Source organism: Trichosurus vulpecula, chromosome 4 (assembly GCF_011100635.1).
Source record: "Trichosurus vulpecula isolate mTriVul1 chromosome 4, mTriVul1.pri, whole genome shotgun sequence".
Lineage (NCBI taxonomy): Eukaryota > Metazoa > Chordata > Mammalia > Diprotodontia > Phalangeridae > Trichosurus > Trichosurus vulpecula.
The window spans coordinates 441,799,182-441,824,802 of record NC_050576.1 but is presented as its reverse complement, the minus strand read 5'-3'; the positions used below and the strand labels follow the sequence as shown (position 1 = coordinate 441,824,802).

Below are 25,621 nucleotides of genomic sequence, written 5' to 3'. Positions count from 1 at the left end.
ACATGCTAGGAAGGCCTCATGAGTAAGCCTGCAGATAGGCCCAGGGCAAATGGGTGAAGGTCCTGAGGGCTCAGTCCTGAAGACTGTCTGCTAAGATGGAGGGGCTTTACATGTTCACAGAGGGGGAGCACCACAAAGTCCCAGGGCCTAGAAGAACTGAGGCATTGCTCCAGTAAGGACTCCCACCTCACTCCTGGGAGGCATAGTCCAGGAGGTCAGCTTTCCTGCTCACACTCATTCTGCTCCATCACCTGAGTGCTCATAGCCCAGATTGGAAGGGAGCTTCCCCAAGGTTGGGCATCAGGTTGTACCTTTGCAGCGGGTCTGCCAGTACTGGCCCAGCCAGCCAAGACTGCCCATGCAGCAGCTGCTAATCTCCAGACCTGAGTGCACTGGGCTTTCTACACCTGCTCAAAGGTCTGAACCACAGCTCCCTCTTCTCCACCTTCAGTGGCCAGACAGAAGGAGAGCCAGAGAGGGGAGGCTCCTCTGGGTACTGGGGGGACAGCTCCCAAGCCTCCCTTACTCACTGTGCGCCATGCTGGCTGAGGGTAGGCTCTCACTGGATCCGGAGCTGTCACTGTTGGAGCTGTCTACACTGAACCTCCTTCCTGGCCTCTGGTCCTGAGGAGGCAAGAGGGCCAGGGCTGGGGCATCTGGAGAAGATGGGCTGTCTGCTGGGCCGCCCTCCAGGAACAGGGAGCTATGGGCCTGCAGAGTATCCTCTAGACAGGAAAGGGAAACCCTGTGAGAGTGTGGCCCTTCTCTCCTGCTCAGGCACCCCGTCAGCCAGCGACCTCATCTTCCCTGCTACCCCCCACAAAAGCATAGACTCAGCTACTTTATGCTGTCTGAAGCTCAATGAGACGATCCTTGCCCTCAGGGAGCTGACATTCTATAGGGTAACAACATGCCCAAATCAATAGAAGAAAGCAGCCAGGGCCTCCAGGAAGCCAGAGGTGAAGGGGGGAGCATTCCAGCCCTCAGCCTTCAGCCACCTAGGGAGCAGAGCTGGTTCAGCCCACCCAATCCTGGCAAGGAGAATGGAGTTAATGGTGGGAAAGACTCCACCAAACATGAGAGACAAGGAGGCACACTCCTGACTTGAGGGAGCAGGAGCAGCCGCATTGCCCTGGAGAAAGGGAGGCCCAGGGGCTGCCAGAGCATTTAGGGAAGTTGGGTAGGAAGACCTGGCATGTCATTTTTCAAGCCAAATTCTAAAAGGGAATAAGCAACCCTCAAAGGAAGGTAATGGAGTCCCCATCCCTGCAGGCATTCAAGCAGAGGCTGGGTGTGTTGTGGAATGAACTCCTACCAAGGACAGACTGAACTACCTGCTCTCAGAGATTTGGTGAATCCTATGTGGTGTCAAAGAAAGAATGTGAGTGAAGAAGGTTTAGATATAGTCCTGGGGCATGGAGGTCTAGCCATCAGACCTTGGGAAGGAGCTCTGGTGTGACAAAACATCTCCCAGTTCTCTCTTGGGGCATTGGTGCCTGCAGTATTCCTACTCCAGAAGTTCTATGTGTCCCTCCAGCCAAACTGGCCACTGCCCAGGAGTAGGGACAATGGCTCCTGCTGGTAGAATGGAGAAGGTGCTGGGTGGCTGGGGTCAGTTCATTCTGTTTTCCTTACAGCACATCAGCTGAAGGTGTGTCTGTGCCAAAGCCCCAGGAAGGTAGGCATCCTGACCACCTAGCCTGGGCCCCCTCCCTATGCCAGCTCTTGGCCCCAAGGGCAATAAAGTGCCTAGGAGACTGGTACCTAGGAGCAGAGACTGCCCATCCCCCAGTGGGAACCTCTGGTAGCGTGGCACGCTAACTGGGGGCAGCAAGTGGAAATTCTTCTCCAGCAGAGGCTCCAGCCTTGAGGCCGAGGGATCAGCTGCATGGAAGAAGCTATAGACTTGGCTGCAGGCAGGCCGGACTTGGAAGCCTGTGGGGAGCAACAGGTGACATGTGATTCCCTCCAGAAGGCCAGAGGGGGCCCTCAGTCATGCATGCCCTTCCTCCCTCTGTTCAAGAAGACCTAGCAGGGCCCTTCAAGGGAGACGGGGAGGAAGGGAGGGAGGAAAGAAAGAAGGAGGAAAGGAAGGAGGGAAGGAAGGAAGGAAGGAAGGAAGGAAGGAAGGAAGGAAGGAAGGAAGGAAGGAAGGAAGGAAGGAAGGAAAGAAGGAAGGAAGGAAAGAAGGAAAGGAGGGAGGGAGAGAGGAAAGGGAGGAAGGAAAGGAGGAAGAAAAGGAGGGAGGGAAGGAAGGAGAATGGAGGCCACCCTGGGTTGAAGGGTCTTGAGCCCACATCAGATGAGAGCATGTTAAAAGAACATGATGGGGAGAAGAGAAGGCTTGGGGGAGCATGATGGCTACATTCAAGTTTCTACAGGGCTGTAAGATAAAGGAGGGCTTAGCTTTGTTCTGCTTGTCCCCAAAGGGTGGAACCAAGAGCAATGGGGAGAGCTGTAGGGAAGACTATTTAGGAAAAGCTTCCAGACAATGAGAGCTGACTCCAAGTAGAATGAATGGCCCTATAAGGCAGTGAGCTCCCCATCCCTAAAAAGGAAGCAAGGTAGGGATTCTTGTGCAGGCTCCCCCAAGGGACACCCCACCTGCCGTGGTGCCATGGAAGACCCAGCCGTCACACTCTGTTGAGCAGCCACAGGCCCTACTCACCATCCAGTCCAGGCAAGACTGTTCTCCTCATGGCTAGCACCAAGCCCAATGGGGAGCCAAAGAGGAAAAAATCTGATACGTTGAAGTCAAACCGGCTCAGGTTGGCTTCGGAGAGCTGGGGGGCCCCAGTTGTGGGGGGCTCAGCACTGTCCTTCAGAACACTGGAATGAATGCTGAGCCAAAGGAAAGAAGCTCAGGGTCAGAGAGGACCCCAGTAGCCCAGTACCTTATACAAGAATGCCCCCATCCTAGGATTCGAGGCAGCTGCCTGGGCCCCACCAGGCTTTGCTGCTGAGTAGCACTGATGAGAGCTGGCCCATCTCTGCATTGTCTAGGAGGTCACAGAGTGAAGCAGGCCAGCTACACAGCCTGGTTCTGCCTTCTCAGAGGTAGAACTGGGGACATGGGACTTGGAACTTCCCCACAGTGAAGGCTGCCCCAAAGTGGCCAGGGAAGTGCTCTCCCTCACCAGAGGACTCTGGGCCTCAGTTGGATGGCCATTGGCGAGGTGTGCTGGAGAGGGGATTCCTGGTCAGGCAGGACTTGGACCAGAGGCCTCCAAGGGTCCTCCTAGCCCTGAGACCCTATGAGTCATACACACACACACACACACACACACATACCCCAGTCCAGAGCACTGGAGCTCAGCTGGCAGGAGCTGGCAGGAGCAGAGGCCTCACCTGGACAAGAAGGTGTGGTGCTGGCTGATAGCATCACAGTCATAGGTGGATGAGTCACTCTGTTTCCGAGGCAAAGACATCTTGGGCTCCTCATCCTCCAAGGCCCCGGAGATGTCAATGTTGCTTTTACTGAGGCGTGTGGTGTCACTGAGGCTGCAGTCTTCCTCAGACAAGATTGGGTTGTCCTTCAAACAGAGCAGTAGAGAATAAAGCTGCTTTCCTGCAGTCCTGAATCTGCCTCTAGTGCCTGAAACCTTTCCTTCCTTCCCTTCTCCCCCCTGGGAACCTGTCAGGGCAGCCACTCTGAAGAATCCACTCTGTGGGAGCTCAGCCTCCCAGGAGATTTGCTTTTAAAGAGAAGAACCTCAAAGAGATGAATCACTAATGGTGGGATTTGGAGCCCCTCAGGGCAGGGAGGCTCCTTTCAGCATCCCTTCCTTCATACAGGGTGGGGCAGCCCCTCCCTGAACCAAGGCTTCCACTCAAAGACAATGGCTGTGGATGGGAGGCACCATTGTCATCACGGGTAGTGTCCTAGAGAGGTTGGTGACCCCAGAATTTCTGCATCAAAGTTGCCTCTGACACCTTTCTACTCAAGCATTCCTCAGACTTTTTAGTCTCAGGACCATGTGGATTCCATCTGCCACTGTTTATCATATTAAAAATGAAAACATCTTTATATTATTATGAAAGTAGTTTTGACCTCGCATACCCCCTGAAAGGGCCTTAGGGACCCCAGGAGTCCTTGGATCCCACTTGGAGAACCACTGTTCAAGGCCCACTTCTCTCCAATGCAGAAGTCCTTTCCATGACAACTCTAGCAAATGGGCATCAAGTTTCTGGCCAACTGCCTCTGGTGATGCTGAGGCATCCTGTTCCACTCTAGAACAGCTCAAATGATGAGCAATATCTTCCTTGTAAGAGCCCAAATGTTCTTCCTTGTCATGCCCACCCATTAATTAGTACTAGTTCCATTCTCAGGTGGTACCCAGAAAATTGATTACCACCTCTACCTAACAGCACTGGAGATATTTAAAGGGCACTACCATGCTGTGGGAGTATACTATAGTCCACCCAGCCAGAAGATAGGAAGGGAGATCCATTCTGGAAACATGCCGGAGGCATGATGTGGTGGTGGGAAGGAGGTGGGGATGCAGGGGCCTTTAGCCATCTGGATATCTCTCATTGCTGAGAAAACAGCTGAGATATCCTGGGCTTCCCTTAACGTTCATTTCCTTCTTGAAAAGGAAGGGAGGAGGGGTTCCATGATTCAGATCTTATTTAGACAGACAAGGAGGAATAAACAAGCTGATGGGACATAAATGGTGAGAATGACATGGAAGGAAGCAGCCTCTCCATCTTAGGTGAGGGAGCCTGGACCCAGTCTGAGCTGTGCCCAGGACCTGAGGAGAGTGGGTTTCCAGGAGTTCCCAGAATGTGCAGGGAGGATCTCACAGTCTAAAATGCTGAAGACAAAGTCACTCCAGAGGCCAAGGGGAGATCCCAGGAACAAAACTCTGAAGGTGAAAGTTACAGAGGAAAGCTTCCCAAAGAAGCCCTAAGCAGCCAACTTATGTTATAGACAATAGAAGGAATGGCAGGACACATCCAGAAGATGAGATAAGATGGCCAGGTATGCCAGACTCCCAAGGAACTGAGACCAAGGGCTTTCTTGAAAGCTACATTGGGGGAGACTGAGAAATGAGGGGTTTTTGTGAAAGGCAGCATTGAGCAGTGGGCAAAGAACCAGCCTCAGAGCCATGGATACCCCAGGGTCAAGTCTAGCCTTGGAAGCATACTGGCAGTGGGGCCTTGGGCAAGACCATGAACCCCTCAGTGCTATCAGGTGCTGACCTGAGCTGGTAGCAAGGGTTTCTCTGGGCCACCAAAATCACAGACCCAGTAACAGAGAGAGAGAGAGAGAGAGAGAGAGAGAGAGAGAGAGAGAGAAGAGAGACAGACAGAAAGAGGGGGGAGGGAGACAGAGATAGAGACAGACAGACAGACAGACAGACAGAGACAAAGCAAGAGAGACAGACAGAGACAGAGAGAGAAACAGACAGAGAGAGAGAGAGAGAGAGAGAGAGAGAGAGAGAGAAGAGAGACAGACAGAGAGAGGGGGGACGGAGACAGAGAGATAGAGACAGACAGACAGAGACAGAGACAGAAAGAGACAGAGAGGAGAGATAGAGAGAGAGAAGAGAGAGGAGAAAGAGAGGGAGGGAGGGAGGGAGACAGACAGAGAGAGATGCAGACAGACAGAGAGAAAGAGAGAAAAAGAGAGAGACAGACAGATAGAGACAGAGTGAGAGAGACAGAGACAGAGAGACAGAGAGAGGGAGAGAGAAGGAGATAAGGGATAAGAAGCAGGCTAAGGTAGAGATACAGCCCCTGCTCAGGTGGGCAGGACAATGATAACACTACAGAAAGACAGATTCCTCAGCTCTTTTTCTTCTGCCTTCTCTACCAAGAAACAGGACTTTGGGCCAGAAAGGACAGAGAAAATGTCACCGACAGGGAAATAAAAAGTTAACTAGTTGGTTGGCTGTTGTCCTTGGTGCTCAAAGATGACCAAAATGCCATCACTGTGTCAGGGTCAAGGTATGGTGTGTTTCATTGTGGATGATCAGACTGATTGAGCCTGGGAGGCTGTGGGGCACAAAGAGTCCATTTGGACATTTGGACTGAAGATGGCTCTAAGTTTGGGTAGCTCACAGTTCTACTGAGACACTGCAATTCTGCTTTGCTCATAGAGCACAGCGCTTCTTTGGTGTGGACACACCATGTGGGGAGGTCCTGTGCCAGCATCTTCTTTGGTGTGGGCACACCAGGCTGGGCAGTCCTATGCCAGTGTCTTCTTTGGTGTGGGCACACCATACTAGGCAGTCCTGTGCCAGTGTCTTCGTTGGTGTGGGCACACCATGCTGCATGGTCCTGGGCCAGTGTCTCCCATGACACACAATCAATTCCAAGGAAGTCGGGAGACCACAAGGTAACACTATCTTAATGTCTCTGGGCCCTGATGAGGATCCACCTGTGCTTCTCACGTGCTGTGTCAGGAGAAGGGTGATGGAGCCTGCACACTCCAGACCAGGCACCTCAACTTGGATTGCTTGTGACATTCTAGAAGGTTTGATGAAAGGGATCTTGCATTTCCCTCTCACAAAGGAGATGATGCTGGCCTGAATTCAGACCCCACTTAAGCTCCCAGGATGACTTCACATCTTTATTTTACCATTTCTAGTCCGGTCGATTACCAGAATTCTGGAGATGGGGCACACCTCAATTCTCCCAAGGCATGTAAGCAAGTCTCTCTGGCCATTCTTGTCTATGATGGCATGGTGTGGGCTACATGAGAGTCTAGGTGGACAGATGCCTACATGGTCAGAAATGGGGCAACACTGACTAGCCAAGTGCCTCAGGATCTAGCCCTGGCCCTGTGCTGTTTAACCCTTGTATCTATGACTGGGCTAGGGGCTGAGATGGCATACCTACCCAATATTCAGGTGGCATAAAGTGGGGATGGAGAGCTCACACACTGGGTGACAGGGTCAGAATCCACAAGATGCCCAGGCCAGAAGGGCATTGACAATATGTAATGGGGATGATGGAAAGTTTCACATTTGGGGTCAAGAAATCATCTTCCCACATATAAAGTGAGGGAATTTTCATTGTTCTTGAGGGGGGGAGGATCAAAGGCATTGGCCAATTGCTGTAAGCTCGCCAGAAGACAACAGTGAGCCCTGGCAGCTGAGAAAGTGAGATTGCAGGCTGTGTGAAGATGGAATAAAGGAAACAAGCATTGATTAAGCTCCTATTGTATGCCAGGCACCATGTCTCATTGATCCTGAGAACCACAACGCTGGGAGGGATGTGCCGTTGTTACCCACATGTTATAGTTGGGGAAGCAGACAGAGATTAAGCAGGATCACCCAGCTGCAGAGGATCTGAAGCTGGATTTGAACTTGGGTCTTCCTGACTCCAGGCCCAGCACTCTGTGCTCTCTGGCGACGCACCCCCTTGACACCTAACTTGGCTATAAGCACTGCAGGACCAGGGAGATGAGAGGCCTGCCCATGGGCCCTGGGCTGCTCAGGACCCATCTGGAGGACTATGTTCACTTCTCGGTGTCCCATTATACAGAAGGCCCTGAGAAGCTGGAGAGTGCCAAAGGATACAGCCAGAATGAAGGAAAGGCCTTGCAATGGAGCCATATGAGAATGGGAGGAAAGAAGGTGGGGGGTCTTTAGCTTGGAGAAGACTCAAGGAAAGCAGGAGGATGCCCCCAAGTGTTTGGAGGGCTGTTCTGCAGAGGAGGGGGCAGCCTGGCTCCACTTGGCCCCAGGTGCAGCTGCAGTGGAAGTGGCAGTGAGGCCCACTGAGGCTGGAGGTCAGGGCATGATGGAATTAGGGTTCAGGCCTTGTTTGAGCCCCTGGGGCTGTGTCCCCACCCAGTTGGGTCTTTTCTTAACTAAAAACTCCCAGTTTTTCCAACAGGTCTGCAGATGGCCTCGTTTCTGAACTTCTTCCCACACTGCTTCATCTTCCCCTCCACCCACTCAGGTCTGTCAATGTTCCTGTGGAAGGGTGGGGCCCAGGGCAGGAAGGTGGACTCCGGGGGCTGTCCCTTTCTTGTTCCAGACTTTTGGCTTAAACCAAGTCAAAGCAGGCATCTGGGTCCTGGTCCCAGTGGCCCCTGAGGCACATGGCTGCTCTTGCTTAAGCCCAGCCCTATCCCACCTCCTGGTGACCCTCCCCCATCCCTGCCTTGACCTACCTGGCTGCTGCTGATACTCCCTTTTCTGCTACTGCTGCTCAGACTGTCCCCCGCAGGGCTGGCACTGTAACAGATCGCATCAAAGCCCAGGATGCCCCCCACACAGTCACCGATGAGACACACCTGGAAGAAAAGCAGAATCACAGATGCATCAGGGGCCAAGCCACATCCTGATGTCCCTCCTGGGGAGTGGCACACACTGAGAGGTAGGAAGCAAGACCCAGTCACCCAAGTCACCCCAGGCTTTCACAGACTCAAATACAGCTTCCTGGACATCCAGGCAGAGGGCTGAAGATGGGCTGAAACCATTCAGTCAGAGGCTTTCTTGGGCAGGGATCTTTGAGAGCTTATTCAGATATGCAGCCCATGGCTCACTGTCTTTCTTCGTGGCTCACCCCCTGGGGCACACATCCAGCTACAAAATGCAGCCAGAGCAAGGGGTGCTTGAGATGGGAGGGTGTACAAGCTTGAAGCTCCTCAGACCTGAGACTGCTTCTGCCAACTCCCACCGGGCCTTTGTACCAGGCCATCCCCCCTGCCTGGAATGCCCTTCCTCCTCCTCTCCACCTCTGGGCTTCCCCAGTTTCCTCCAAACCTCAGTTCAATCCCACTTCACAAGGAGCCTTCCCTAGTCCCCATCCTCCCCACCCCAATCCCCAGGGTCTTCCCTCCGAGAGGACACAATCTAGCCATATCTCACAAGTTCCTTGTTACATTGTCTCCGTCATTATATGGCAAACTCCAGAAGGCAGGACCATAATTTTACTTCTGTACACAGTGCCTGGCTTAATAAATGCTTGTTTGACTTGATCGAATGACAAAGTGGCTGACCAGCCGAGTGACTGACCGAGTGACTGACCAAGTGAGTGACTGACCAACTGAGCAACTGACCAATAGAGTGACTGACCGACAGAGTGACTGACCAATAGAGTGACTGACCAGCCGAGTGACTGACCAAGTAAGTGACTGACCAGCTGAGTGACTGACCAGCCGAGTGACTGACCGAGTGACTGACCAAGTGAGTGACTGACCAACTGAGCAACTGACCAATAGAGTGACTGACCGACAGAGTGACTGACCAATAGAGTGACTGACCAGCTGAGTGACTGACCAACTGAGTGACTGACCAACTGAGTGACTGACCAATAGAGTGACTGACCAATAGAGTGACTGACCGAGTGACTGACCAACTGAGTGACTGACCAATAGAGTGACTGACCGAGTGACTGACCAGCCGAGTGACTGACCGAGTGACTGACCAATAGAGTGACTGACCAGCCAAGTGACTGACCAGCCAAGAGACTAAACGAGTGACTGACCAGCCGAGTGACTGACCAATAGAGTGACTGACCAGCCAAGTGACTGAACAACCGGGAGACTAAATGAGTGACTGACCAACCAAGTGACTGACCAGCCAAGTGACTGACCAGCTGAGTGACTGACCAGCTGAGTGACTGACCAAGTGACTGTCCAACAGAGTGCCTGCCCAAGTGACTGACCAACTGAGCGACTGACCAAGTGACTGGCCAACCAAGTGCCTGACCTAGTGACTGACCAACCGAGTGCCTGACTGACTGACTGAACAACCGAGTGACTGACCAGCTGAGTGACTGACCAGCCGAGTGACTGACCAACTGAGTGAGTGACCAGCCTAGAGACTGACTGAGTGACTGACCAACCAAGTAGCTAACCAAGGGAGTGATCCATCAATTGACTGACCCACTGACCCACTGACTCCTTCCTCCCAGGCATCACAGAGGGCAAAGTGTTGACAGGGGAGTTCCTCCCAGACCCACCCTTTAAAGAAGGGCCTGAGGAACCCTCTCTTCATTTCCCACCTGCTCGGACTCTTCTGGACTTCATCATGTCCCCACAGCTTCTTTTTACATGGGAACCCCCATTAGCCTGGGAGCTCCTTGAGGGCAGGAGCTGCCTTTGGCCTTTCTCCACATTCTCAGCACTTAGCACAGTGCCACCACATAGTAGGTCCTTGATAAATGTCCCATGATGTGCTGACAGGTGGGAGAGAAACCCCAGGTCCCCCAGACAAGCCCACCTGAGCTTTTCCTATCATGTCACAGTCTGTAAGTACCCCCAAAGCACTCCCAAAGCTGCCAATCTGTGCCCCTGCAGCAAGGGTCTCCCTCAGCTTCAGGCCTTTCCCCTCCTCTATTTCCCCCCACCCCATTCCTTCCCAGCCCACTGGGTGATGCAGAAAATAGAGGCGACTCAAGGGAGATACACTTGCTGTACCCAAGGGGTATATACACAGTACTTTCCCTAAAGTCATCCCTGAAGACCACCCAGCCTCACCCCACCTATCACCCCCTACCCAGGCTAGAGGCTGGCAGGGAGGCCCAGATCCCTTCTCTTCTCCTGTCCCATGTGGACCCCAGATACCCCACAAGCCCAGTGCTCAAAACTCCCATGCCACCTCCACACACACACACTCACATACAGACACATGCACACACACATATACATACACATACATACATGCACATGCACACTCACACACACTCACATACAGATATATACATGCACACAGACATTCACACACACATTCACATACAGACATACACTCACAGACATACACACACACTCACAGACATACACACACATGCACACACACACACTCACATACAGACATGGTTGTTATCCTTTGTTTTCAAAGAGGACCAAAATGACATCTCTAGGCTAGAGTCAAGTTTCAATGTGTCCAGCTGTGGCTGATCAAGCCAATACTAGCTCAGAATGTTCTACCACAGATCGGGCACAAATAGTCCGTGTGAACATTTGGGGTGGATTACTCTAAACTTATGTATTCTGCATTTCCTTTGAGCTGTTTCAATTCTGCTTTGCTCATAGAGCACAGCACCTTCTCTGATGTGGGAATGCCATGCTGAGCGGTCCTGCGCCAGTGTCTCCCACGTCACACAATCAATTCCAAAGCTCTTAAGAGACACCCTGAGAGTGTCCTTGTATCACTTCTGACCTCCATGTGAACGCTTTCCCTGTGTGAGTTCTTCATAAAACAGTCTTTTTGGCAAGCATACATTTTGCATTCAAACATCGTAGCCAGCCCATCAGAGTTGTGCTCCTGAAGCCTGAAGTCTGAATGCTTGGCAGTTTAGTTTGAGTAAGGAGCTCAGTGCCTGGTACCTTATCCTGCCTGGTGATCTTCAGAATCTTCCTAAGACAATTCAAATGGAAGTGATTCAGTTTCCTGGCATGGCGCTGATAGACTGTCCAGGTTTAACAGGCATACAACAATGACGTCAGCATGACAGCTCTGTAGACCTTCAGTCTGGTAGTCAGCCTAATACCTCTTATCTCCCATGCTTTCCTTCTGAGCCTCCTAAACACTGAGCTGACTGGCAATACATGCATCAACCTCATTATCAATGTGGACATCCCTGGAAAGTACACTACCAAGGTAAGTGAACTTATCCACAGCATTCAGAACTTCTCCATTTGCTGTAACTGATGGTTCCATGTGTGGATGGTGTGGTGGTGACTGGTGGAACAACTGTATTTTCTTGGTGTAAATTGTTAGGCCAAAATTAGCACAAGCAGCAGAGAATTGATCCATACTTCATTGCATCTCAGTTTGAGGCTGCATTGAGTGCACAATCATCTGCAAACAGAAAATCATGCACCAGCACTCCCTCCGCTTTAGTCTTGGCTTGTAGCCTTTTCAAGTTGAAGAATTTACCATCAGTGCAGTAGCTGGCCTTGATATTCACATTCAACAAAAGCAGCATCCCCAAGGCAAAACAACTATCAGAAGAATTAGAAACAAATGAGAGCTCTTCTCTGAGTGGGAACAGTTCGTTGCTAACTTGGAAGGAAAGTTGAGCCGACACACAGTTGGCATCAGTTGAGCAGAAAAGGAGCGGGCAGCTTTCAGAGACTCGGTGTGCAGCACTGCATTTGCCCCTCTGGGTCAGAACACTCGCAAACACCAAGACTGGCTTGATGAAAATGATGGGGAAATTCAGAAGCTGCTAAATGAAAAACGAGAACTCCACAGGGTTTACCAGCAGGATAGCTCATCCGTCTCTAAGAAGGCAGTGTTTAACTCCATCCAAAGCAAAGTACAAGCAAAGCCTAGAGGTGCAGGATTCTTGGCTCAGCAAGAAGTCAGACAAAATTCAGTTTTATGCTGATAGTAACAAACCAAAGTACTTTTATGATGCCCTGAAGGCTATTTATGGCTCAAAGATCTATGGCACATCTCAGCTACTCACATACAGACATAGGCTCACACATATGCAAAAATGTACTCATGGAAACACACACACACACACACACACTGTTCTCACTCACATATTGCCACATATACATGTAAGCATACGTCACCACCCACAACACACTCACACCCACATGCACACACACCAGTGTGCATGCTCACATACAGATATCCCCAGACCCAAGGGAGTTGTCTGGCTGTGCACCACAGAACTGTACAGTCTCCAAGGAGTGAGAATTCTGAGTGCCCAAAGGGTGGGGTACATGGCAGGCTGGAGAAGGCCACAGAATTTTACAGGGAGGCTAGGATATTCTATGCCTAAGAAGAGGCATCTTTAAAGAGATAAACTAGTGGCAAAGGAGGTCAGCTGGCCATGGAGGTGAGTTAGCCCCAGAGTGCATCAGTACTGCCAGGATGTGAAGAGATCCAGAGGACAGTCCTCAGTACGTCGGGAGGGTCTTGCCTGGAGGGCATGGATAAGGTCATCCAGGGTGATGAGGCCTGCACCCTTGTAGAGAAGGTCAATCCATGGAGGTGCCCCCAAGATCCCCTGAAGAAGCCATCACCTGCCCATACCATCACTGTCCAAGGGAGCACCCCTGGAAAGGAGTCACAGGCATCTCTGAGTCCTCCTCAGACTGCTGGGATGCGAGGGGGATTTTGTGGGTGGCCATGGCTGCTGGGTTGGGCACTGACTGGTTTCTGAGGTGTCTGACCCAGCTTGGGTCCCAGTGACCTAGCTTGGTTCCAGGCCGTGGCCCTGCCCACACTCTCTCACCAATGCTGGCTCTTTTGTGTTTAACCCTGCTCCCACCCAGCCCCTGCCTCATCCCTGAGAGCTCTCTTTCTCCCACTACTAGTGAGGGTCTGTGTGAGGGTCAGCTCCTCAGACAATGGCTGCCTTGCAGGGCCCTCAGCCCCTCCCTCTCTGGGAGTATCAACTCAGCTCTCAGATACTCCCAGCCTCTTGCACACCCATTCTACATCACTTACCCAGTAACTGGAGCTGCTCTGTCACAAACACGCCAAGGCTGGACCCCCACCCCCACCCCACTGGGCCAAGTTGGATTTCTGGCTCTTTTGGGGACTTGAGACAGTGGCAGCAGCTTTTCTCTGGGATTCTCAGCCAATACCCCTCTTCTCAATCTCTGCTGATTCAGATCTCATCTTGTCCTTCAGGGCCCAGCTCTTCCTGGAAGCCTCCTCTGACCCTCCCCCACCCCTCCATTCCATACTCACTTTCCTTCTGGCCCCTCATTGCAGCCTAGTGGGGCCTGGGATTCAACCCTGCCTCAAATCTCAGTCTGTATGTGTGGTGGTCCTTTTTCATTATCAGTCAGATCCAGGAGGGCCCAGATTCCATCCTCTTCCCTCCCTCCATACCCCACAGGGCTGAGCATAGGTAGGGCCTTAGGACAATAGCATCAGTGGAGTATTCATCATTAACTGTACTGTTAAATGGGGCTGAGTTCAAATCTGGCCTCAGACACTTGCTAGCTGTGTGACCCTGGGCAAGTCACTTAACCCTGTTTGCTTTGGTTTTCTCATCTGTAAAACGAGTTGGAGAAGGAAATGGCAAACCACTCCAGTAACTGCCAGGAAAACCCCAAATGGGGTCACAAAGAGTCAGATACAACTAATAAACCAGGTTAATCACCTGGTTCTCCTCAGTGAGGGGGCACAGGCATATGGTGGGTTAGCTAACATGCCTTGTCACAGCCATGAAGGCCAGTGTGCTCTTCGTCTATGTAGAGTAAATGCATCATGGCAACCTATGCCAGGAGCCAGTGGGGAGAGCTGGATAGCCAAAGACCCCAGGAGCTCAGGAGAGGAGCTGGTCAGGAGAGGGGAAATGAGCTAGGTTGGTGTTATACAGGGAGGAAGGAGAGGGGATGGTCTGTCTGGTGGGTAGTATGGCCTGGGCAAAAGCTGGGAGGTGGAAAGTTGGAAGGCATGTCCACGTGCCATGAAATAATAGGATGGTTGAGGGAACTCCTGTAGGGTCTTTCTCCATGGCATTTATCCTGTAGCTAGAGGCCAGAGACACAGGAGACAGGGAGCAGGGACATGGGAAAGCTGGGCTATGAAGTAAAGGAAGATCCAGGGGTGGAGGAACACTGGAGACATGGATGGGAGACCTTGAGGAGGCTGTGAACAAATCCAGACCTGTGGAGGTCACAGCCAGAATGGGCAGGGGGAAAAAAAACCAAATGGGGAAGAAAGAGAGCAGAGCTTTGGGTTGGAGCAGCTGTTCAGCTGGGGCCATCCAGGCTCCAGGCCCACAGACAGAGAAGGCAGGAGCTGGGGATCACTGGGCCCAAAGAGAAGGACCCCAGGGCCTCAGCCCCTGAAGAGAGAGAGCCTGGAGAGATGGACCCCCTGCTGGGGCAGGGGGCAGGCACCAGGAGAAGAAAGAGGAGAGGCTGCCCCTCTGAGAGGGCAGAGGCCATACTCCCACTCTCCAGAGCCACAGTGTCCACTTCATGGGGACTGACTAGACAAATGAAGGACTCTCCCGTGAACAATCTGGAGCTGGTCAGGTTTGTCAATGACACCTAACCTGTGGCTTCCATTACCTGGCTCGTTGGCCAAGAATTCTTTGTCTGTTCCCTGCCTGAGGATGACCCCACCACATGTCACAGAGGCTGGAGCCAGTCCTCCAGGGGCTAGCCCAAAGAGGTTGACTAGCCCAGAAAGGGCGACTAGCCCAGCACAGCTGTTGAGGACACAGCCCAGAGTAGGTCCCTGGAGGATCAGGGCATTGACTCCATGGGAGCAGGATTTTGTCCCAGCCTCCTAGATTTGGGTCCTCAACACTGAAGTCTAGGAGGCTGACAAGGCCTTCTAGCCTACTCTGCCTGTCTCCAAGGTCTTCACTCCCTGCCTGCCCTCTCTTCACTCAAACTAAACTCCCCTTCCTACTCCACCCCAATCATGGAAGACTCTGGCTAGCTTTCCTTGTCCTCTGGCTGGTACCCAGGCTGGTAGAGTCTTATGTGCCCACTGATACAGACCCCATCCTGTGGTTGGTGCCCAGGCTGGTAGTCTTATGTGCCCACTGACACAGACCATGTCCTGTGACTGGTGCCCAGACTAGTAGTCTTCTGTGCTCACTGACACAGACCCTGTCTTGTGGCTGGCACCCAGGGTGGGACAGCACAGCCCTACCTGCCCACTGAAGCCGATCCCATCCGGAGACTTGAGGAATTCGCTGTAGACTTGGTTGGCGCGGGTGATCACCATGGCGACTGCATCCTGATACTGAGGGGAAGAGATGGCCAGGAGGGGCAGGGCAGCCAGTGGGATGTGGTCCTCACTGCTGCTCAGCCAATTCTCATCGTAGCTGTAGGGGTTCAGGCTGGAGGGAAAACACCGTGGCAGGCAGTCAGGGGCCCAGGCTCAGCAGGCTGGGCCAAACGGGGCTGGGAGGAGCTGAGGTCTCAGGCACTGTGAGGTTTTTGAGGGCCCCATGCTCAGCTCTGGTGGGAGAGAGGAGATTCAGGCCCAAAAGGAGGGCATGGCCCCTGGTTATGGGGAGGAACTCTCAGATGCCAACACAGGGCAGAGGACTCATATGGTTAGCCCATTGGGAGCTGGGAGCAAGGGAAGGGGAGGTTTCCTGAAGCAGCAGCAGCCCAGAAGAGACCCAGGCAGGAGGAGGAGAAGGCAGCCCCTGGCAGCAGGGCTGATGAGGGGAGCAAAAATGTGGAGATGGAAAAGAGTCTGGCCTGGCCTGGCCTGCCAGATGGGAGAGAAGGAGGGGAGGAAGGTGGGCATCATGGGAGGGCCACAGGGAGTTCTGGACAGTCAGAAGGCCCAGACACTGAGGTATTGCTTTGGCCACAGGGTCTGACTTCGAGGTTGAAACCAGCTTGGACCCCAGCCTGGCCTGGCCTCAGCTCATGCCATTATGGGAGGGGAAACAGGTCTTGCCTGGCCCAAGAGCTGAGGGGCAGGGTCCCGGGAGAGGAATCAGAGGGTGTTGAAAGAAAGACACGTTTAGGAACTTGGGCAAACATATGCCTGCACACACAAACACATACACAGATAGACTGACACATGAGTTGTGTATGTGTAAGTACATGTAAGTACACAGAGACACCCCCAGAGGCACACAGGCTCCTCCTACCCTGCTTGGCTGGTTCAGCTGTGAGGAGGGTGTGGAGGGAATGCCATTCACTCCAGAGGCCAAGGAGATACCTAAAGCTGGGCAGCCTGGTGTGATGGGAGTGCTGCAGAACCCAGACCCATAAAACAGGGTTCAGATCCTGGCTCTTCTCTATGCTGTCTGGGTGGCCCTGTTGGGCCTGAAGGCCAGGCTGAGGAAAGGAGTGGGGGGTGGGGGAAGGCCTTCAGCCTTTGGTAGCTTCTCAGCACAAAGGGCCTCCACTGAGATGCTTCTGGAAGTTAACATGTCAGCACCCACGTGGCCCCAGAAGCATCACACCCCGTGGGTCTGGGCTTTACTGGTGCACAGATGTTAGTCCCTGGGGGCCCCGCCCACACACACATACACACACATACACACACACACACACACACACACACACGTTCTTACAAACATGAGGGCATTTAAGGCATGGACACACAAACATTCATGCCAACACAGATACATATGTGTCTATGCTAGGAACATACAGGGCACATGGAAACACACAGATGCATACCCAGAGGCCAGCACATTCCACCTGTTGGAGCTGCTTCCCTGCTCCCTTGCCCAAGCCCTCCTCTAGTCACTGGGGCTGGCCAGGAGTTGGCCCATCCCCCAGACTCCCAGGTTCCCACAAAGTTCCAGATCCCCTCAACTCCCTGAGCCCTCCCACCCAACTCATCCTGTCCTGGGCACGTGGGCCAACGTGGGCCAGGCCAGGAAACAGAAATCCTGAGTCATCATCCATCTATGAGCATTAATTAAGCACTTACTGAGAGAGATTGGTAAAAGTTAGGTTTCCACAGAAGAGTTAATTAAATTCCACAGAATAACTAATGAAGTGTCAGCTTAAACAAAGAAGGGAATAAAAATTAACTAAGGCAGATGGACCCAGCCAATGAGAGAATAGCTAGTGGCTTTCTGAAAATCACAAACTCCAGATATAGGCAAAACTGTCCTAAACCAGCCAGATAACAGTCAGGGTTGAAGAGAAAACTGGGTCAAATGGCTAGCACACATGCTTAATTGGCTAATTGAATATTACCTTACACACCCACAGGGAGGAGTTTTCCAAGTGGACCAATCTGATCCATTCTCTGGAGGGAGGTACTGAGCTGACATTGCATCAACCTGCATCAGTCTAACAGAATAAAGTTGGTCTCATTCCTGTATTCCCCACTGCCTCTTTCTAAAGAAGGGCGGAGTCCATTCCTAGCCCAGGAACAGGCCCAATTCCTTTGGATTCTGAATAATAATAAACTGCCCTTGATGCCTGAATTTCAGGGTCAAGTGTATTTCTAACACTTACTATATGCCAGGCGCTGGGAATGATCGCCTCTTGGCTCCTGCCCCGACACAGTCTGGGGGCTCAGAGCCTGGGGAGGATTCCCACTGACAGGGACTCCCACAGTGTAACAGAAACTGCAGGTTGAGCATAGACTGACCCCTAACCTGAGATGTCCCCAGAGCTCTAAGACCACCAGGTTTCCTCCTGGCTCCTTCCTTGGATTCACTCACAATCATGAGTGCTGTTGTCTCTCCACCCTGTCTCCCCTTCTTTTCAGTTTAAAGCTCTGCATCACCCCTGCTCAAGGCTGATCACCCACCATGGGCTGCTGGGAAATCTGGCAGCCCCAGACATTACACGCCTCCATTCAATGCAGGTGACCACGTCCATCCCAGTGGGCTAGCCTCTCACTAGCTTGTGGAATGCTCTGACTGCCCTCCCAGATGGGGGTCACCACAAATTGGATGAGCCTGCCCTCTCTGTCATAGACACACACTGGGTTGGCAATCCTCTAGTCATCTTGTTCTTGGTTTGGGGAAGCCAGGGGTAGGCCTTTCCCTTTATCCTATTTCATTTTGGCTGACTCAAACTAATGAGCTACCTCTCACTGGCTTGTGGAATACTCTGATGGCCCTCCCAGATGGAGGTTACCATCTCCCACTCTGAAGGACCCTGCTCATCATAGGCAGAAAAAATAAGATAGCAATAAAATAGGCAGAATAAAATATAATTACAAGTGACCTATACAAGCAAGGGCAGCTAGGTGGCACAGTGAATAGACCCCTGGGCCTGAAGTCAGGAAGACCTAAGTTCAAATGCAGCCTCAGATACTTACTGGTTATGTGACCCTGGGCAAGTCACTTAAACTTGTTTGCCTCATTTCTCTCATCTGTAAAATGGGCTGGAAAAGGAAATGGTAAACCACTCCAGTATCTTTGCCAAGAAAACCCCAAAAGGGGTCACGGAGTATTGGACGCCACTGAAAATGACTAGGTCAAGTATGGAATATGGGAACATCTGAACACACCTAAATTAAACCAACTCATTGTTCTGGAATATATGGGGTGAAAGTGAGGGTCACTGGTGTCTCCCCCCCAGTCCTTGGTGCCCCCACATCCGTTGAGGACAAGGCAGGAGCCCCCAAAGCCAGGAAGACCATGTGGGAAAGATGAAAGGGTAAAACAGGGGAGGCAGTGCCAAAGACTGGCCTGACACTCCCTCACCTTACCTCTCCATGGTGTTCCTGGGCTCTGCAGCACTGTCAGCCTAGAAGGCCAGAAGAAATGTCCCAGTCAGAGCCCTCTGCTCAGTGGGCCAGGATGCCCAGCCTCCTTCCCTTCCTCCTGACCACTGCTCCCCAGGACTGGGCTTCCACAGGAGAATCCACCCTAAAAATGGGCGAAGTGCCTGCTGAGTGAGAAGCCAAGCTTGGGTAAGACAAGGCCTATACCCTCAGGGAGCCCATAGACTCATAGACCCAAGCGCAGAGAATGGCAGTGTTCAGGAAGCCAGCAAAAGTGCCTAAGGGAGTCACTGGGGCATCAGGGAGGGCCCCAGGGGAATGATGGAATTTGGGACTGGCTCTAAAGGATGGTGCAAAATTAGGCAGAGGGGGAGAGAGGATATGGTAGGGATCAGGAACTGAACAAAGGAGCAGTTGGGACAGCTCCAGGCAGAGAGCTATGCAGCCCCCACCCCCACCCCAGAGCCTAGTGAGTGTATGAGAGAACAAGATGAGGAGGGAAAGGGAGGCTAGGTCAGACCGTGGACGGCCTGAAGAGAGGAGCAGCCCGGCCAGCTCTGTGGGCAGGGAGACTGAAGGGCACTGATGCTCCCGATGGGAATATGGAAAAGCAGGAATGTGGCCCAGTGAGAAGAAGACAATCCTGCTGCTTCCTGGGCAAGACGTCTGTTCCTTGTGCCTCCTGGGCAAGACCTCCATCCCTTGTGCCTCTTAGTCATTTGCTTAGGAGACTCAAAAATTGGAGAATTGGAAAACTGGGAGGACCTTGAACCTGGAGAGCCCACTGACTACAGGCACAAGTAAGCATGGATTCCTCCAGTGCCAGAGTTTGGTCCCGGGGCTAATGAACATCCTTTGGGAGAGGAAACAGCAACTCACAGAATTACAGTTTGAAGGTTGGAAGGGGACATCCACCTGACAAGCGAGCCCTTCACAGGGTCAGTAGCCCAGACCACTTGGCTCTAGTTGTTAGGAGGACCTTCCTAAATCTGTCTCCTTCTTCCTCCACCCATCTCTCCTGGTCCTTCCCCTGGGGCTAGTTAGGGCCAGTCTTGTCTCTCCATGCCAAAACAGCTTTTAAATTCTTAAAGAAAATAGCTATCATTCCTGCCCTCCTTCCAGTCTCTAAGCTAAAGGTTTCTGTTTCCTTCAAAAGAACACCACCAAGAGTGTGTGTGTGTGTGTGTGTGTGAGAGAGAGAGAGAGAGAGACAGAGAGACAGAGACAGAGAAGGGGGAGAGGGGAGGGGAGGAGAGGGGAGGGGAGGGGAGGAGAGGGAGGAGAGGAGAAGGGAGGAGAGGAAAGGGGAGGAGAGAAGGGAGGAGAGAGGAAAGGGGAGGGGAGGAAGCACCCACACTTGGTCTATCCTCAAAGGAGCTGTGGCTCAAAGCCTGGACTTTAGGCCAAGAGACAGCAGAGCTCACTGTTCCTCTCCTGGGTCAGAGACAGCAGCCCCTCAGCTAAGAACTCCAACTGAACCCAGAAGCTGTAAGCCCAGAGAAGCTCCATAACCTTGTACCCAGAACAGTCAGGGACAAAGCCACAGCAAAGCCCCATCCCTAGTTACCATCAGAACCCACGAATGGGCCAGCAGGAGCTAGTGCCTGCTTCCCAAAGTAGCCATGCTGCCAGGGATGGGGTCATCTTTGTCACAGTATCCCCAGCACTGTCCAGAGAAGGAGACTGACCCTTAGCCTGAGGCCCAGAGGCCACAGGCAGGAGCAATGGCACAGTGAATGGATGCAGATTTGTATCATTTCTCTATCTAAGTAAAGCCAAGCCAGAGAGATTGCCCAGCCCTGGTCCTGTCCAATGGGCAACATTAGGACAGCGCTAAGAGGAGGCTGTATCTTGGGAAAGCTCCATGTTGACAAAAATGTGCTCCAGCCTGACCAGGTCTTTGTGCACTCCACCTCCACCTTCCAGTGCATTTGGGCCATCTGCCTATTGGATGTGCAGGTCACCTGTGCCTTTCTCCAAGATAGATGGCACAGGGTCAAACAGATCACTGGGGCACTCCACTGGAGACCCACTTCCAAGCTGACCCAACCCATTAATGACTGACTTCTCTTAGCACACAGTCACCCAGTTCAGATCCCCACTGACTGTTCTCACATGAAGGCTGCATCTCATGAGCACAAGTTCATGAAAACCACTCAGATCTCCGGTGTGGGGATGTAGCATTTCAGCTGGTTGAGCCTGGACTGGCTGTGCAGTGGTTGGATCCCTGTGCTGCTGCTGAGGCCCTCCCTGGTGAGGATGGGAGGAGGCTTGGAGCCCAGGCAGGAGAGCCAGAAGTGAGCCTGATGTGTAAGAAGCCTCCCTTCCTCCCTCCTTCTCTCCCTCCTTCCTTCCTTCCCTCTGTCTGTTAGAGCTAGCTGTTGGACCAACTGTTTTGTCCCCAAGAGCCCACTTGATAAGAAAGCTCTTCAATTACTGCCCAAGCTTTTGCTTCTCCATGGAGGGGCTCCTGCCCTTGCTAGCCTCTTTCAAGGTTTAATGTACAATTAATCAATTGCTAATTAGTAACTATTAGTTAAATATGCATGGAGTTCAGTAAGACTAAGTGCCCAGATCCATCCCTGGGGCTCTATGAGAGAGGCCAGCAGCTGCATGCCTGCTTGCCTGGCTTTCTGGGGCCCTGGACACCCACTCTTGGGCGAAGGCTCTCCCTGACCCAGGTAAGGAAATGGGGTGGGGGTGGGTGGCAGGGGGAGTTCTAAGGAAGAGGGTACCAGATTTCCCAGGTTCCCGATGTCCGGGCAGGCAGAGCCACCAGGGAAATGGTGCCACCTCAGGGCAAGAGTCAGGCATATCTTTGCTTCACCTGGGCTAAATTTAACCCTCAGACTCAGGTCCCTAGGAGCCCAGGTTTGGGGGCCCAGCCTCAGCCAGTGGTGACAGCAGAAATGGAGAGGGGGAGGCAGAGTGCAATCTTCCACGGTCTTGAAGGAGGACCCAGAACTGCCAAGGAGGGAGGGCAGGAGGGAGGGAGGGCATGGTTTCCATTCAGACTGAATCACAGCCCACAAAGCCTTGTTCCCTGGTCTCCTGGGTCACAGGTCCAGACCGTTAAGGAGAAGCCCCAGCATCAGTACCCCAAGGGCCCCCAGGCTCCTGAAGGGCCCAAGTACACCAAAGCTGAGCACAGACCCAGCTTCCATTGCAAGGGTCAGAAGCAGTGGGTTGGACTTCACAGGGAAGGTCTGCAGCATTAGTCAGCCCAAACACTGGGAGGGGGTTAGAACAGCCAGAAGGGGGCTGCTCTGGTCCAGGCCTATCACCTCCTTCCAGTTGCCCCAGGAGGGTGCTCACTGTAGCCTATGAGGCCACCCCAGCTAAATTCACAGCTATAGAAGGGCATCAAAACTGCCTGGCTGGTACCTAATTCCAAACCTTCCCAAACTGACCCCCTCCCCTTGCAGGAGACTTTCTGGTCCAAAGGGGCAGCATGTTCTCCTGTGGTCCTGGCCTCTACCTTCCTTGGCACCTTCAGAGAGCAGGGTTGGGGCAGATAAAGTCTCTCTGAAAACAGTCTGGAAGATGCCCTCCAGACTAACATGGGGGGTGGGTAGTGCAGAGGGGGTGGCAGTGGGTCCTGCTGGGCAGCCTCCAGGGCTGATGGGGCCCAGAGCATACTCCATCTCAGTTGGGACACTCACACACCCACCTCTGCCTGAGGCAGCAGATGGCAGAGGCCTAGTGTACCCCCCAGGGAGGACCATCTGCCCCTCAGATTCCTTCCTTTCTTCTCTCTCCTGGACACCGATGTTGCTGAGAATGCCACCTTCCCATCCCACCAGGCACCTGTGCCTCACTGCCTCTCCAGTAGGAATGCTGGCCCATTGGTGCCCAGCCTAAGGGACCACTTCCTTCAACTCATGTGACACAGACATGAATATTCCCTTCAAGCCTATTTTACTAATGGACAGATGACCACAAAGAGCACACAAAGGGCCTGTCCTTATGTAAGGAGAGGTCCCAGGGCTCCCAGACCACGGTGAGAGCACCTGGAAGTGCAGTGGGATCAGATGAGTTCTGAGGCAAGGGGACAGCTACAGATTTGCACAAAAGTGAGATCAGACAGACAGCCCACCCATGTCTGTGTCTATGCCCATCCCATGCCCAGGCACAGTGGCACCAAGCCTGAAGCACCCCAATGCCAGCCCAACTTACTTGGAAATGAGAGAGAAGGCCTGGGAGCAGATGGCTGGGCAGGGGACGAACTGGGTGAGGACGTGGCCCAGAGCCGCGGGGAAGTGGGCACGGGTCACCTTCTCCAAAACCGAGCTGAAGGTGTGGATGTCAGCTGCCTTGCAGCCTGGGTCCCCACTGCCTGTGTCCAGAATGTTACCTCCATGCAGCACCAGGAGGAGGACATGAGTTCTACAAGCCCGCTGCTGAGAACCTCCCTAGAGGAGAGACCGGGTGGGTAAGGAAGACTGCCCAGCATGGCTAAGGCCCCCAGCTCTGGACCCCGCCCTCGCTGCCCTGGTCCTGTGCCAGCCCCACCCTCCCTGCCCTGCCCCTCTGGCCCTTGAGAAGCTAGTGGCCTTAGAGAGGAGACTTGCCACGCTCACAACGTGAATGGAATGGGGAAAACGACATTTCAGGAGGGAGATGTTACTCCTAACTGGGGCAGCAGGGGTCAGGGTAAGCTGGGAGGTGGCACTGAGGCTGGACCTCAACAAGGGGAGATGTGAAGGGAAGTGAGCTAGGTGTGGGGCACAATCAGGAGGCAACCACACAAGTTTGGGGAGTCTGCCTGGAGGGGAGGAGCCAGATCATGAGGAGCTTATATATGGGGGGGGGTTCTGTTCTATTCTAGAAGAAATGGGGAGCCATGGAAAGTCTGGGAAGAAGGGAGTGGATCTTAAAATCAGAGCTAGTGCAGTGAGGGACCCTGGAGGTCAGCTGGTCCAAGGTCTTCTTTTCATAGGAGAGCAAAGTGAGGCTGAGTCACACAGGGAGTAAATACCAGGGATGGATTTGAACCCAGCTCCTCCAACTCCATAGCATCTCAATGGCTCCTCAACCTGATGTGAGCTATAGGAAGATTCTTTTGGTGGCTGGGTCACAGATGGATTAGAGATGGCAGAGTGGAAAGGGAGACATGTAGGATACCTCATACAGGGGTCCAAGTGAAAGGCAATGAGGTGAACTAGGCTGGCAGCCAGAGAAGGGGTGGGATTAGAATCCACCTTGGAAAGATTCTGGGGCAGCAGCAGGGAGATTGGGGCTCAGGGCTGAGAGGGAAAAAAGCTTCTGAAGTTTAAACTCCTAGTAACTGGAGAAGGGGAGGGGGCAGGAGGGGGCTGGGGCCAAAGGAGAGCTTTCCTCCCCACTAGAGTCCCTTGCCCCCAAACCCTCAGCTGATCCCACTGACTGTCTCTGCCTCTGTCTCTGTCCAGCCCCCTTTTCCCTCTGTCTTTGTCTCTGTCCAGCTCCCTCTTCCCTCTGCCTGTCTCTGTCCAGCTCCCTCTTCCCTGTCTGTCTCTGTCTCCATACAGCCCCCTTTTCCCTCTGTCTTTGTCTCTGTCCAGCCCACTCTTCTCTCTGCCTATCTCTGTCCAGCCCCCTCTTCCCTCTGCCTGCCTTTCTCTGTCCAGCCCCCTCTTCCCTCTGCCTGCCTTTCTCTGTCCAACCCCCTCTTCCCTCTGCCTGTCTGTCTCTGTCCAGTCCTCTCTTCCCTCTGCCTGTCTCTGTCTCCGTCCAGCCCCCTCTTCTCTCTGCCTGTCTCTGTCCAGTCTTCTCTTCCCTCTGCCTGTCTGTCTCTGTCCAGCCCCCTCTTCTCTCTGCCTGTCTCTGTCTCACCCTACCCCCCACTTCAAATTCAGCTGCCATCTCTCCGAAAATGACTACCAGCTCCATCTCCTCAGGGACCCATCACCAGCTGCCTGCTTAAAATTCCCTGCCCTGGTCCTCTGGCACTTCAGACCAATTATGTACAAAACAGAGCTCATAATCCTCTTGTATCTGCTCAGGCTGAAGCCAGCCCTCATCACTGGACTACACCAGTAATGGCCTCCTTCCTGGTGTCTCTTCCTCTAGTCCCTCCTCTATTCAGTCACTAGCAGAATCATCCCAGAGTACAAGCCCAGGTGTGTCCAAGCCTGGCTCCAGAGCCTCCCATCCAGGGCAGTAAAGAAGTGCCTTCTCCATTTGGGCTGAGGTTTGTACATTTGTCAAATGGGGTCATAGGCATGTCCCTCCTCAGGCATGTGATGAGAAACTCTTTGTGAGTTTTGTGAGAAGTGAGCTATCATGTCCCTCCCCTGACCTCCAGCATGCTGTGGCTCCCTAGTGCCTCTAGAATCAACTAGATCCACTGTTTGGCATTTAAGGGTGTTTGCAAAGGATTAAAGAACTCTTCTTCACCAGGGATCTCACAGGGCAGGCATTAGCCCCTCATCATTTCAGCATCCCCCCATAACCCGTCTCTGCAGTGGGGCTAGAGTTAGGGAAAGCCAGCTAAGGGCAGGACAGCTCCATTGTCCCCCTTCTGCTAAAGCATTCTGGGGGCAAAGAGTTGGAACCTGGACCCCAAGAATGGGGCCCTGCCT

At 52.9% G+C, this 25,621-nt stretch overlaps 1 protein-coding gene across 2 annotated transcripts in view; it reads right to left on the bottom strand.

The window, feature by feature from the left end:
* PITPNM3 (PITPNM family member 3) overlaps positions 1-25,621 on the bottom strand; it is a 107,514-nt gene that overhangs the window by 13,111 nt on the left and 68,782 nt on the right. For both annotated transcript variants that reach the window (XM_036757894.1, XM_036757895.1), the window contains exons 6-12: positions 23,235-23,470; positions 15,546-15,735; positions 8,126-8,248; positions 3,349-3,533; positions 2,669-2,841; positions 1,765-1,935; positions 531-725 (exon numbers count right to left, since the gene is read on the bottom strand). In XM_036757894.1, the coding sequence (XP_036613789.1) occupies positions 531-725; positions 1,765-1,935; positions 2,669-2,841; positions 3,349-3,533; positions 8,126-8,248; positions 15,546-15,735; positions 23,235-23,470 (1,273 nt within the window). The remainder of the gene's footprint in view (positions 1-530; positions 726-1,764; positions 1,936-2,668; positions 2,842-3,348; positions 3,534-8,125; positions 8,249-15,545; positions 15,736-23,234; positions 23,471-25,621) is intronic.